Source organism: Callorhinus ursinus, unplaced genomic scaffold (assembly GCF_003265705.2).
Source record: "Callorhinus ursinus isolate GAN/ISIS: 27379988/994484 unplaced genomic scaffold, GSC_fseal_2.0 scaffold14, whole genome shotgun sequence".
NCBI classification, from domain to species: domain Eukaryota; kingdom Metazoa; phylum Chordata; class Mammalia; order Carnivora; family Otariidae; genus Callorhinus; species Callorhinus ursinus.
Window position 1 is genome coordinate 17,292,734 of NW_027397076.1, and position 13,211 is coordinate 17,305,944.

Here is a 13,211-nt window from a genome sequence, read left to right on the forward strand (position 1 = left end):
AAATTTCCTAATACTTAGAGAGGGATCATATTCTACGATGATTGTGTCATGGCATAGGGTTTTCAAAAGTTAATAATTTACCATACAGATTCAGTTAAAAATTAAATGTTTGCACACAAAATAAGCCACTTAGGTAAATGCTAAACATCTATCCTTCCATGTCAAAACACAATACTTAAAGATGTCAACTTCACCTCAGCTGATCCCATTCAAATCCAATAGTATTGGCTTTAATATAATAAAATATATATTAAAAAACCCATCCAAAAAATAGATTGAGAACAACAAAAATATTCTGGAAAAATATTTCATTCATTCGATACATATGTATGGAGGACCTGTGTCCTAAGGGACAGATAAAGTCTTACTCTTATGGAAGTGACAGCCTAGAAGGTCAAAGTTATAACACACACTGCTAAAAAAATAAACAAACATCCTAAAAATAATTCCAGAAATTGGTAAGTGACAAGAAAATATAATGTTCTAAAATGATAGAGAATAAGTAGATGAGGCTCATTCTGGTGGTTCAAAGCCTGTCTGAAAAGGCTGAGACCTAAGTGACTAGAAGCCAACAATTAAGAAGTCTAGGGCAGCAGTGCTCAAAGTGTTGATCTTTCGGAGCCCATAATGTAAAAATCATTCTTTTTGAAAAAATATTCTTATAATAATATTAAGATGTGATTTACATTTTTCACTTTGATTCTCTCAGAAGTGAAAGGCAGAGTTTTCCAGAGGCCACATGACACATGATGATGTCATTTGGATGGCTGACTAATAGACTTTCTGCTTGTTATTTTTACTTTCTAGAATTTTCTATTGTATTAGGTTTGAACTATAAATGCATTTTCAGAAGTTAATTCAGTTTGTTCTCAAAAAACAATACTATGTTCCTGCTATTTTTGTTCATAGCTGTTATTACAATAAGCTGTAACCTAGTTATTGTCCAATAAATCATTATTTTGTAACCTTCAAATTTCCCTTATGTCTATACAAATCAAGAAAAAGAAGTAACTATACTTTGGGGTCTTGTTTTGCAAAAGTATTTTGTGCACTACTGCACTAGTGAACAAACTTTGCTAAATATACTGGTATGTGCCATAGCAATGAAATAATCAAAACAACAAACAAAAAATATTTAAAGCACTGAATCACTCACCATTGGGCAAAAACAGAAGTTTTGATAACACCCCTATGATGCTATGCTCTGTAACTATAGAAAACATGAGTAAGACAAAATAAGGTAAGTATTTTAGGTGAAAAACGCAGGATATATAGGATAAGAGAGAGAGACAGGGAGAAAGAGAGGGAGGGAAATGAAATTCTGTTATGTATATAGGGCATGTCCGAAATATTTGAAATAATAAACAAAGCCTAAATAACAATCACTTCTAGGGAGTGAGATTGGAGAGTAGGTTGGGTGAGAGATTATTTTGCATTTAACCTCGTATCCCAGTATGCTGTGAAATGTTTCAGCATGTTACACCGTTCATGTATATTAATCTTATAATGCAAGTGAATTAATGCTAAAATATAATAAACTATTATTGATATTTAAAAAAAAATATTTTCATGTAAGATGCCAGGATAAATGGAAGCAACTGTAGAATGAGTTTAAAAATATCCATGCATATGAGTATAAAGATGATGAAGGATAGTTCCATGGCTTATAAGAAATGCTAAAATTGATAATGGTGGTAAGATTGATGTGAAAGGAGAAAAAAATGCAAATCCATTCACTTACTGTTCTGATTTTAAAAAGTAAACCACTCACCAGAAAAGGGAATTTTCACTGAAAATGTACGTATTGAGATAAGCAAAGTAGACAGATTAGGGATGACCAATGTGAAGAATAAAATTTCATTGTATGTGATGGTATGCAAATTATTAGAGAAAGCAAGTGGTCATTGTAATATTAAAAAGTAATTACATTTTAGTACATCTCTATGATGGAATTTCATGTAGTAAATGGCATTAAAGAAAATGTTTAATGATATAGAAAGGTATCCATAACTTACTCTTTTGTGGGGAGGTTTATACAACTAGAAGGACCATGGTGTAAGACTTTTGTAAACACCAAAGTGTCTATGAGTTTGTGTGTGCACATACTCACAGCCTAAGAAAAAAACATTAAAAGATGATCATTTCTGAGCTTGGATATTTATTTTCAGCCTTTTCCATGTAAGTATTCTCCAAATGTGCTAAAACAAACTACTTTTATAAAATCTGCAATAAGAAAAAAATGAAGTTTTAAACCCTAATGTATAAAGTGATAAAAATAGAACCTCCTCTTCTACAAACAGGGAATTGTCATTATATTTCATCATTTCTATGCTTTTGGAGGACTTGGCTTATGAAGATGCTCAGTCATATATCCCTATATAGAGAGTGCGGGGAAACGGGGAACACCATCCATCTAACCCAAAGGGAAAGCAACGTCACAGTTTGTTTGGGTGGGGTGCTAGCAACACATTAGCGTTAGCAATGCACATAGGGGGAAAAAAAAAGACCTGCTTAGAACTTGGGAAATTTGTTTAATGGTACCCATCAACTTGATGATCTCTGAGATTGGTTCCAAATCTGTGGTTCGATGACTCTATGAACAATAACTAATGACAGCTATATGATACTAAGCATTTCAATATATCGATCACTTATGCAGTAGCCATTCCCCTCTCTGTAGTTTTGCTTTCCATGGTTTCAGTTACTCATAGTCACCTACGGTCTGGAAGCAGATGACAATGCATTGGAAGGTCAATAATAGCTGGACACTACATCCCGTTGCCCACATCATTAACCTCGCTTGATTTCATCACATAGGCATTTTGTCATTTCCTATCATCACAAGAAGGAGGCAGGTGAGTACAGTACAAGAAGATAATTTGAGAGAGAGAGAGAGACCACATTCACATAACTTGCTTTACAGTATAGTGTTATAACTATTCTATTTTTGGTTATTGCTGTGCCTAATTCATAAATTAAACTTTATCATAAGGATGTATGTATAGGAAAACATAGTGTATAGAGGGTTTGGTACTATCTGAGGTTCCAGGCATCCAGTGGGGGGCTTGGAACATATCCTCCCATACTGTACTAAGCCACGCCCTATACCGATGGCATTAGACAAATGGTGTCTGATGCTCATAACTTTTCCTACAGACATCATCATCAGATCCATTTTAAAGATGAAGACACTGAAACTACCAAGGTCACTTTTTTAAAAATAAATTTTTACTCCTGATAGCTTACTTAAGTTTCTAAGTCTATATCTATCTTTCCACAAAGTCTGAGCTCTTCACTACTATCTTACTCCAGGACCGACTGACTTTTCAGAGATCACCGGCTAGCGTGGGACAAACAGAATCTGGCATCAGAATGGTTTTGACAAAGGAACAGGCAGGTTGCGGTGAACCTGGGAGCTGTGACAAATGCAGGGCTGGATTCAGAATGAGATAGATGAAAGGGTCATAATGTTCCCTCTCATCCTCACTGGTCTCAGGTCACAGAGGGAATGCAGCAGGCAGGCTGAGGGGGCAACTCAGTCATTTGAACATGAATATTGATGAAACCTCCAAAATCTATTGCCACAAACAACCTGACTCATTTGCCAGGGTAGAGAGCTGGTACCTCAGCCAGCAGTCTGAAGTGTGGATGTGGGTGTGGATGTGCATGTTAAGTGTGTGACGGGCAAGGAAAGAAACTACTGCTTAGTTATCTTTTTTGTTTGTTTGCTTGTTGGTTTTTGCCTTTTAGAAACCATTGCCTACTTATTATCTCAGGTCTCCACTGATAATAGCATTGCCTATAAAATATTTTAAACTGATTCAATTAACTACCTTGTTTTAGCTCTATCTTGTCCACTCTCTTCTCAATGGATAAATATTTCAAGATTTTGTTCTTCTGTTTACTCATTAGGTGACTTTTAGTAAATTATTTAGACTTTCTGAGTCTCCATTTCTACCTCTGAAAATGTGGTAATAATACATGGATTTTAAAGCATAAAACAAAGTAAAAAAAAATGTGAAAATTCTGAGAATAAAGCATGGGATAAAATACACTATAAAGAGTAATTTTATTTCTTTTTAATGGACTCAAGAAGTATGCTTTAAAATTTGCAACATCCAGTTATTGGTCTCACAGAACTGGTTTTATAAAAAAAGAAAGTGTATGTTGAGAGTATCAACTTCACAGTGAGCTAAATATAACTTAATGCATTTAAACTCTATTACAGATGCTGCAACACATTTACTGCTTCATAAAGAAAAGTCCTAGGAATAGATAGTTGGAATTTTTCAAACAAAAATCTCAGATTATAGAATTTGACATATTCTAAGCTAATGCTCAGAATTGTTTAAATATCTTCTTACAATGAACCACTAAATTATGTCTTTTTTTCTGATTTCTTTTAAGTTTATTCACATTCTCTGTTACAAAACTGAGGCCTTTCTATAATTTTCTTAAAATAATAATAATGAAATGTTATGCTATGAATCACTTTACAATTCTATGAGTTACTTTCAAGCAGATTATCTTCTGTTTTTTTAACAGTTCCATGACCAAAAAAGAAAAAAAAGGCATTTATTCTAATATTAATTTTTCAGGCAAATGTATTAGTGGTCAGGGAGATTAACTTTCCACAGGTCTCATAGCTAAAAGTGACATATTTAAGTTAGTTTAAAAGGGAAAATCTTGCAATGTGGCAATTTATGTTAAAATATCTGATTCTAAGAATTCCTATAAACACAAGGAAAATTTTGGAGGAAAAATAAATCCTATAAATGCAGCTGATATAATCACAAAATGAAATAGACAAGAATTGAGTGTATGGCTCATCTGTACAAAGCATGCATCAGGAACTGACAATCAAACCAGGTCTTTGGGAGATTACAACTTTGCATAACTTCTAGTTTGAGAAAAAAAATATTGCTAGCATGCAACGAGAGAGCGAAAGATTACTGCCTTGTGATATTTTTAGTGTGCAATTTTTTCATGTTCTTTTATGTTTTTTGGCATTAAGCTATAGAATACCATCCCCAAGTAAGGTTTTGGATGAATTCCTAAATTAAATCCACAAAATAAGAAACAGGCAAGACATTGCTGATTGATTCCAGATCTGAATAGCATAAAATGAATCCCCTTTACATAAGAAATAAACTGGAAATGTTGATATTTACCTTTTCTGTCAGAGTGTTAATGAAGCATATTTTCACGTTTTGGAAACTAACATAAGTTACCTCCCTGGCCCCAAATTAAGGTAGTCCAAGTAAATCAATATTAACTTCAAGAGTCATGGGCAAGAAAAAGTTCAATTCCTCTGAAGACTCATTTGCATTTTCCTGAAATTATTTGTCTGTTTATGATTTAGGAGACCTTTAGAAGAACCTGAGAGTTGATTGAGAGAATAGCACCAAATTGTTGCAACAGCTACGAAGGGAAAGAGCTTTGCAAGAGGAATGCTCCCCCCAGTAGATGTCTTCATTTGCAGCAGGACTCAATCCTTAGTTAAAAGCTATGGTATTTGGGCTAGTTAAGCATGAATCTCTCTCCCATTCCATAGGGAATGAGCGGGGCAGTCTTTGCTCCCCACGTCCACCTGCACTTCGTTAGCGAGCAGAATGCTCACATGCCACCCCACAAGATCCCCACAATGACATAACTCCATGCAGAGACTGGCGTGACTGGGCTGGGTTTTCCCCCCTTCAGCTCTTGTATCACTAAGAACCTGGCAGCCAGTTCCGTCCTGACAGAGTTCACAGCATATATTGGTGGATTCTTGTCCATAGTGCATCTGCTTTAAGAATTAACGAAGGCAGTGTCAAGACAGTAAGGTAAGTGCTGTTTTAACTATAGCACTGGGGATGCTGACGGTTTGGGACAGTGTTTATTGTAACAGGAACAGAAAAAATTCCAGAGCAACTTTGCCAATTGCTATTCAACAGCAAACCCACAGTTTTGAGCATTTACTTTCACATTGTGCTTAATGTGCTTTCCATGATTTATGGATTTGAGATAAATTTTATAAAGTATATGCTGCGTTGCTTGGCAAAGGAAGCTATACAAAGTTTCAGAAATCGGAATGAGAAAATATTTAGACTAGACATAGTAAAAAATGTGTGGCAATTAAAATGCTTGTTATTTTATGCTAATTAGTTATATATGTTAGTGTTGTTAGAACCTAATTTTGGAACAAGGAAAGGCCATTTCCATTAGTATTCAAAATATTTTGCAATAAATATATTGTTATAATTTGTTACAATTTACAATAAACATGTTATTATAAAACTTGAGCTAAAGAACTTAGACACTTATGAATTACTTATTTCTATTTTGTTAATTTTATCGATTTGTTTTTTGGACGTATGTGTTGAAAAAACATGTTTTAGAGAAATTCTGGGGAAGACGATTTACTTTTTGAGAAAAGCATTTCCTCCATAACCACAGGTATTTGGAAAAAACCTGGAAAAAAGGCAAAGTGCACTTTTGCTTCATAGTGGATTCATTATATGGTCACAAACTCTCTTTGAATTCAGAGTCCTTGTTTTTCCTCTGCCAAAAAGTATGGAAGCATTTTTTCATTACTATTCAATACTCATATTATAGTGACCATGACTATTTTAGTGTATACTCAATTTAAAATAAGGTGGAAGGTTTTTAATGAAGCCAGACAAGTCTTTATAACATTAACATATTATAACTTATAAAGAATCCTGTAATTACATTTACACTATGTAATTGTTCTCATAGCCAACTCCTGTCAACTAAATTAAATGACGCCATCGTAATCTCTGGGAATAATTTGCCAAGAATCTGGCTACATGTTACATTATGTCAGCTATCAGAGTGATTCTAACAACTTTTTTCAGGGTTTCATCTGCTAAAATAAAGTGCCTTATAGTTTCAAGTTGAAGCAAAGAAAAGATGTCTCAATTTCTGATACTAAAAAGTCCTACTTATCCCAAACTACCCAGATACAAAAGCTTGTACCATATTTCTCACAGGAAGATATATTATTTTATGGTATCTAGTGGAATGTGGATCCTGCTTCACATTATGATTGCCCTCCTGGAGTTACCCCCCAGCCATAACTCTCCATTCTACAAAAGTCCAACTCTTTACCTAAATTGCTAACCCTGTACTTTCCCAAGCGATTGAAATGTACTGTATTGAGCCTCACCTTACAAACATGTTCATATGAGAAAATCACTGTTACAGCTCATTTTTGATTCATATTCTCAATTTTGTCCTTTTCTACATGGCTCCTAATGCCACTGTTAAATACAGACTTTCCTCAGTTCCACTTCTTTCCCACTTCCATGCTGTGAGGGCACTAAAATCCAGATAAGTGAGCCATGTCTTCTTAAATTTTGGCATGAAGAAAAGTAGAGAACTTGTGAGTTATTGAGAAAGGAAAACTTTAATTCAGAACTTGAAAATAATATATTTTCTCTACCAGCTGGATCTCTTTATAGGTTTAACATTTTTTTAGAATTTGTGACATTTCCCTGATTAAGAAAAAGTAGTTTCTAAAACTAATGTACTAAATATTAACTTTGGAACACAGTTGTGTAGTGTGCCTAAATGCATGGAATGTTAAAGAAAAGTCAAAATAACAGGCACACACACACCCACCAAGAATTCTGTTCCTCCTCCTCAGAACCAACAATACCCAGATATTTTTAAAGGAATGTACCCCCTCTCACACACACATACATAAGAACAGCTTTCCTCCAGGCAAAACCATAGATTGCCCATGTTTCCAGTAAGGGTCTTCTTAATGAGACATTTTAATGATGATGAATGGTAGGGTACAGGGTACAGTTTGCAACTGTCTTTTCATTTTCATTTTTCTGGTTTTGAAGGATGTTCTGAAGCAGTGTACTAACATGGTGGCCAGAGGGCACCACCCAGAAACCTATTGCAGGAAGGCATTTAATTAAGGAATGACCTAGAGAGATTGAATGGACAATTGGGCCTAGCTTGCCCAGAAGGGGGCGTGTGTGTATGCAATCTAACCTGAGCCCTGTTGACCACACCAGAAGTTGTACGTGTACATCCTTCTCGTGATACTGAAACAAAAATTAAAAAGACATCATTAGATGCTCTAAAAAAGCACTATGAAGTAATAAAGTACACATTTGCTAATGCATTTAACATTGCCAAACCAATATCCTTTTCCTGAAAGTATACTATTATATAATAATGTATTTCCACTTTATTTAGGATTCAAAGCATTTGCCAAAAATGAACCCAAGTGTGTTTACTCTCCTCTTGGCAATACTCGGTGCTGCCAGTGGCCAGTACTATGATTACGATTTCGCTCTATCGATTTATGGGCTATCATCTCCAAACTGTGCCCCAGAATGTAACTGCCCTGAAAGCTACCCATCAGCCATGTACTGCGATGAGCTGAAATTGAAAAGTGTGCCGATGGTGCCTCCTGGAATCAAGTATCTTTACCTTAGGAACAACCAGATCGACCATATTGATGAAAAGGCCTTTGAAAACGTGACTGATCTGCAGTGGCTCATTCTGGATCATAACCTTCTAGAAAATTCCAAGATAAAAGGAAGAATTTTCTCTAAACTAAAACAACTGAAGAAGCTGCATATAAATTACAACAACCTGACGGAGTCTGTGGGCCCGCTTCCCAAATCTCTGGTGGACCTGCAGCTTACGCACAACAAGATCCAGAAGCTTGGCTCCTTCGATGGACTGGTAAACCTGACTTTTGTTCACCTTCAACACAATCAACTGAAAGAGGATGCTGTTTCAGCTGCTTTTAAAGGTCTTAAGTCCCTCGAGTACCTTGACTTGAGCTACAATCAAATGGCCAAACTGCCTTCTGGTCTCCCAGCATCTCTTCTGACTCTCTACTTGGACAACAATAAGATCAGCAACATCCCTGATGAGTATTTCAAGCGTTTTAATGGACTGCAGTATCTGCGTTTATCTCACAATGAACTGGCTGATAGCGGAGTACCTGGAAATTCTTTTAATGTATCCTCCCTGCTTGAACTGGATCTCTCTTATAATAAGCTGAAAAACATACCGACTGTCAATGAGAACCTTGAAAACTATTACCTGGAGGTCAATGAACTCGAAAGTAAGTAGAAAGCTGTGCTTGTCTTTCACTGATGTTTCCTCAAGTTTTTAAATGCCGAAGCTGTGCAGCATAAATATTGTCTCTGGCTCCATTAAAAAAAAAAAAAAAATGAAGGAAAATGCCAACAAAATATCCCTCTAATTGAAATATGGCAGAATTCTAACTCAGTTATTTATCCAATGTCTGGCCTCTCTTTGGAGTGTCCAGATAAGAAACCATTAAGCTCATAGAACATGAATTTCTTCAAATTTAATATTTTGGGCTAATTTATCCTGCTGTGTTATCTCTCAATATTTATTTGTTATTATTTGCCTCTGCCATGATTTAGATTTGTGCCCTACATTTATTTCATGGCAAGATCTAGCTGAGGGAAGAATAAACAAGTCCAGGAGAGGGCTAGCTAGCAGATGTTTTCAAATAACCCTCCTGGTTATCTCCAGAGCAGCTCACGTATCCTCATGGTCTCCTCTGACATCGTTACTTGGGACTCAACATATTACCCTGCTATCACTAATAGTCATCTACCTCTGTCATCTGTATTACAGTGTGTGTGTCTTTACAGTATTCCTATGAAGATGGACAAGAAGATTAAGGAGGGAAGAAGGAATATGATGAGGGTTTGGAATTTATTTTAATGGTATTAAAATTCCCCCTTTTTTATACACAACACTTCACCTCATTTGATTTTTCCACAGTTTCTCCTTCCTTTCTCCTGCTGCCATAGTTTATTTTTTTATTTATCTTCTGGGAGGGGTTTTGACCTGATCCACTTTGGACTATTTATATAGTCTCTGGACTTCTGGGAAATTTTTTCAATTTAAGCCATACAGATTCAGGTGGGAAACAGAAATTCACCATTTTCCACCTTATTCTTTAACAAAGAGTGGCAGAAGAGAAAACCTATGGTTCACGGACAAAGTTATTTAAATAAGAAGTCAGGTGGGAAATGCTGATTTACTCATAAAACAATTATATCTGCAAAGTAATCTATTGAACTTGAACATCTTTATACCATGAAAGTTGGTTCTTTTGTCATATTGGATAAGGATATTGACATTTCTCTCCAAAAGATTACAGAGTGACTTTTTAGTATGATACTTTGTAATTCTACAACAATTTTGTCTAATTCCTGGTGGGGTTGGGGGGGTTCTCAAGAAGGAGACCATGATTGCCAGCTCTGAAATGCCATATATTCTTTCTTGTGTCCGGAAAGCTTGCTTGTCATACAATACAGAGTAAAGCTATCATAGCTGAACACTTACAGCCATTTCCAGTGGAAAATTCACTATGTGACAATATATGGCCCCACATTATAAACATTTGTAGTTAGGAGGAAGGATAACTCAGACCACCCAAAATGCTAATGGCATTTAAGATGTTGAAGGGCTGAAGAAACCTGTTAGATTTGGTTGGTGGAGGTTAGCCATGTGAGTGGGACTACCTCATACTCTGAGAAAAGAAAGGGGAGAGAGACAGATGCAGGAACATCAGAAGGTATAAAGACCAAGTAGGAATACAAGATCGAAGAGGTGATATACGAGACAGGAAAGGTGGTCTATGGAAGACAGGCCAATGGTCACTCAGTGCGGAGCTGAGCTTGAAACCACACCACCCATCACATACGGTCATTTGAAAATGAGTGGTTACTTGTATTCCTTCCTTATCCTTGATATTTAGATATATACCTTTCAGATATTCTTGTTGTTTGACTTTGCATGTATGTCTTCAATTCAGCTTATTTTGCTACATAAAAATTATGTATACCAATCATCCACATTCTTTTAAGATAAAAAAAAGCCCCTTCATAGTTTATAATATTAGAAAATATATAGCCAAAGAGTATTTATCATATTTTAAACTTTCAACTTTAAGCATTAGCCTAGTCATAGGTTTTCCTAATGTAAAGTAATTTGGAAAAGAGGACAAAATTAAAATGACATCAACAGCTATTCAGCACATATTAAGTGTTAGCACTGTGTGTGAAGTGACTTACATATCTTAATTACTTCAATCTTCATGTAACACAGTGCTATAGATATGTTATATCTAATAAGAAGATCAGATAAATGTTCCAAAGTCACCCTGATGGTAAATGGCAGAGATAGAAAACTAATATAGGTCTAAATCCATGTTTTGTCCCTTGTGCCATGCTTTCTTGGAGATAGGCACCACAAGATCCCTGAAATTTGATTGATGGGTTATTTAAAGCAACATCTTAGAGGAAAAGAGAACAGTATGTTAGGCTCCACTGAAGTCACTGTTAACTAGAATTTGAGAATGAAAGAAAATAACACTAGAGGGGACCAGATAAGATTAATCAGAACTAGACATGAGCAGACATAGACAGTTTCTATGTACACACATAGAACATGCACTCTAAGAACAGCTTTCGTTTCTATTCAAAACTAAATCGTCTTTTCATTTGTGGCAGCTTTTTCTTTCCACAGAAAAAAATGACATGAGCTCTAATCATGGACATTCCATGATTTGGTTTGTGCTTTGGAGTTTTGAATTATTATCAAATAGAGTGTTTGTTGGAAGACTCTTCAGAGGTCGTCTAGTTAACCCTTCTGATTTTAAGATGCAAAAACCGAAGATGCTTATATTGGTGAGGTTACTCATATAATAGCACCAATCTTAGATTTCTTTGAGCTAGACAAAATATTTCAAAAGAATGCTTAGATAATATGACACATTAATCGAATGTCTTTCTAAAATCAAGTATTTCTAAATGCCGAACTTATAATTAATAAGTTCTATTCTTTCAAAAATTCCACTGAATGTCCGGATCTACCATAAGCATTATTTACTAAATATTGCTGTGTCATTTGGTAGCCTGAAATACTCTTTTAGCAGTTCCAAATTCAGAGGTATATCAAATAAGTGGGAAGGAGTCTTAATAGATATCATTATGAATTTGAGCATTTTTTAAGTAATCGTTTCAAGCCCCTGTACTAAAAAAGTAATTAACATTTCTATTCTTTAATTTGCAGAGTTTGAAGTAAAGAGCTTCTGTAAGATCCTGGGACCATTATCCTACTCCAAGATCAAGCATTTGCGTCTGGATGGCAACCGTCTTACTCAGACCAGTCTGCCACCTGATATGTACGAATGTCTACGTGTAGCAAATGAAATCACCGTTAATTAATATCAACTAATTCCAATTCTGTTGAGGTGTACCCTGGAGCAACATTTTATGGTTATGTTTTTTGTGCGTGTCAGTTTTCATAGTATTCATTTTTTGTCACTGTTTATTACTTCCATGAATTTTAAATTCCAAGGGAAATGTTTTGTAAACATTTTACTACTTTTTTTAAAAGAAAAGATGAAAGGCAGGCCTATTTCATCACAAGCACAGACATAGACACACACAGAGACAACAAACTTAATGCTTTATTTGTAAATTTAGTGTTTTTTACATCTCTACTGTCAAATGATGTGCGAAGTCTTCTACTCATTGAATGGAAGTCAGCCGAGCATTATAATTCCCAAATCTTAACTTAATGTGCCAAAAACCATGGGTCACACACATATGGATGTTCACTGTCTTGAATCAAATGATCTCAAATTTCAATGTTCAGATTTGTTTAGCCAAAAAATAGGTGGTAAATCTTGAGACCAATGATTTTGCAAAATACTAGACCAAATTCACGAAGCCACATACACTTAGAGCAATATTTTTAGCATTAAGAATTTATATAGTTACCTAGTGAAACTTTTCTTTTCTAGAATTATTTTTCACTCTAAATCACGTGTATGTTCCTTTTTAATCATTTGCATGTTATGTTTAACAAGCTAATAGCGAAATAAAACATAGCAAATGGCATCACTGTGTTTTTTTATGAAGTTCATATCTCTCATATATAAAATAATAGATTAGAATTTTAAAAATATCGTTAGCCTGCAGTATTTTACTTACATTGAATAGAATTTCCTACTAATAGTCTGCCTCTAGCATCCATTTGGAAACAGCTTTAAAATACATCTTAAAACATATACTTAAAAGTGTGTAGATCCCAGTTTCATTTCATGTTGGGGGAAGGGATTCCCCCCCCAACTAAGCAATCCTCTAGACACCAACTGGGTGGCCTACAATTCAACTCAATTCTGA

General features: G+C 35.2%; 1 protein-coding gene across 1 annotated transcript; it reads left to right on the forward strand.

Annotated features, from left to right (window-relative positions):
• The first annotated feature begins 5,532 nt into the window (after nt 1–5,532).
• Nucleotides 5,533–12,926, forward strand: LUM (lumican). The gene is made up of 3 exons (XM_025882600.2): nt 5,533–5,825; nt 8,218–9,100; nt 12,094–12,926. The coding sequence occupies exons 2-3, from the start codon at nt 8,239–8,241 to the stop codon at nt 12,246–12,248; spliced, it is 1,017 nt and encodes a 338-aa protein (XP_025738385.1). The 5' UTR covers nt 5,533–5,825; nt 8,218–8,238; the 3' UTR covers nt 12,249–12,926.
• The last annotated feature ends 285 nt before the right edge of the window (nt 12,927–13,211 follow it).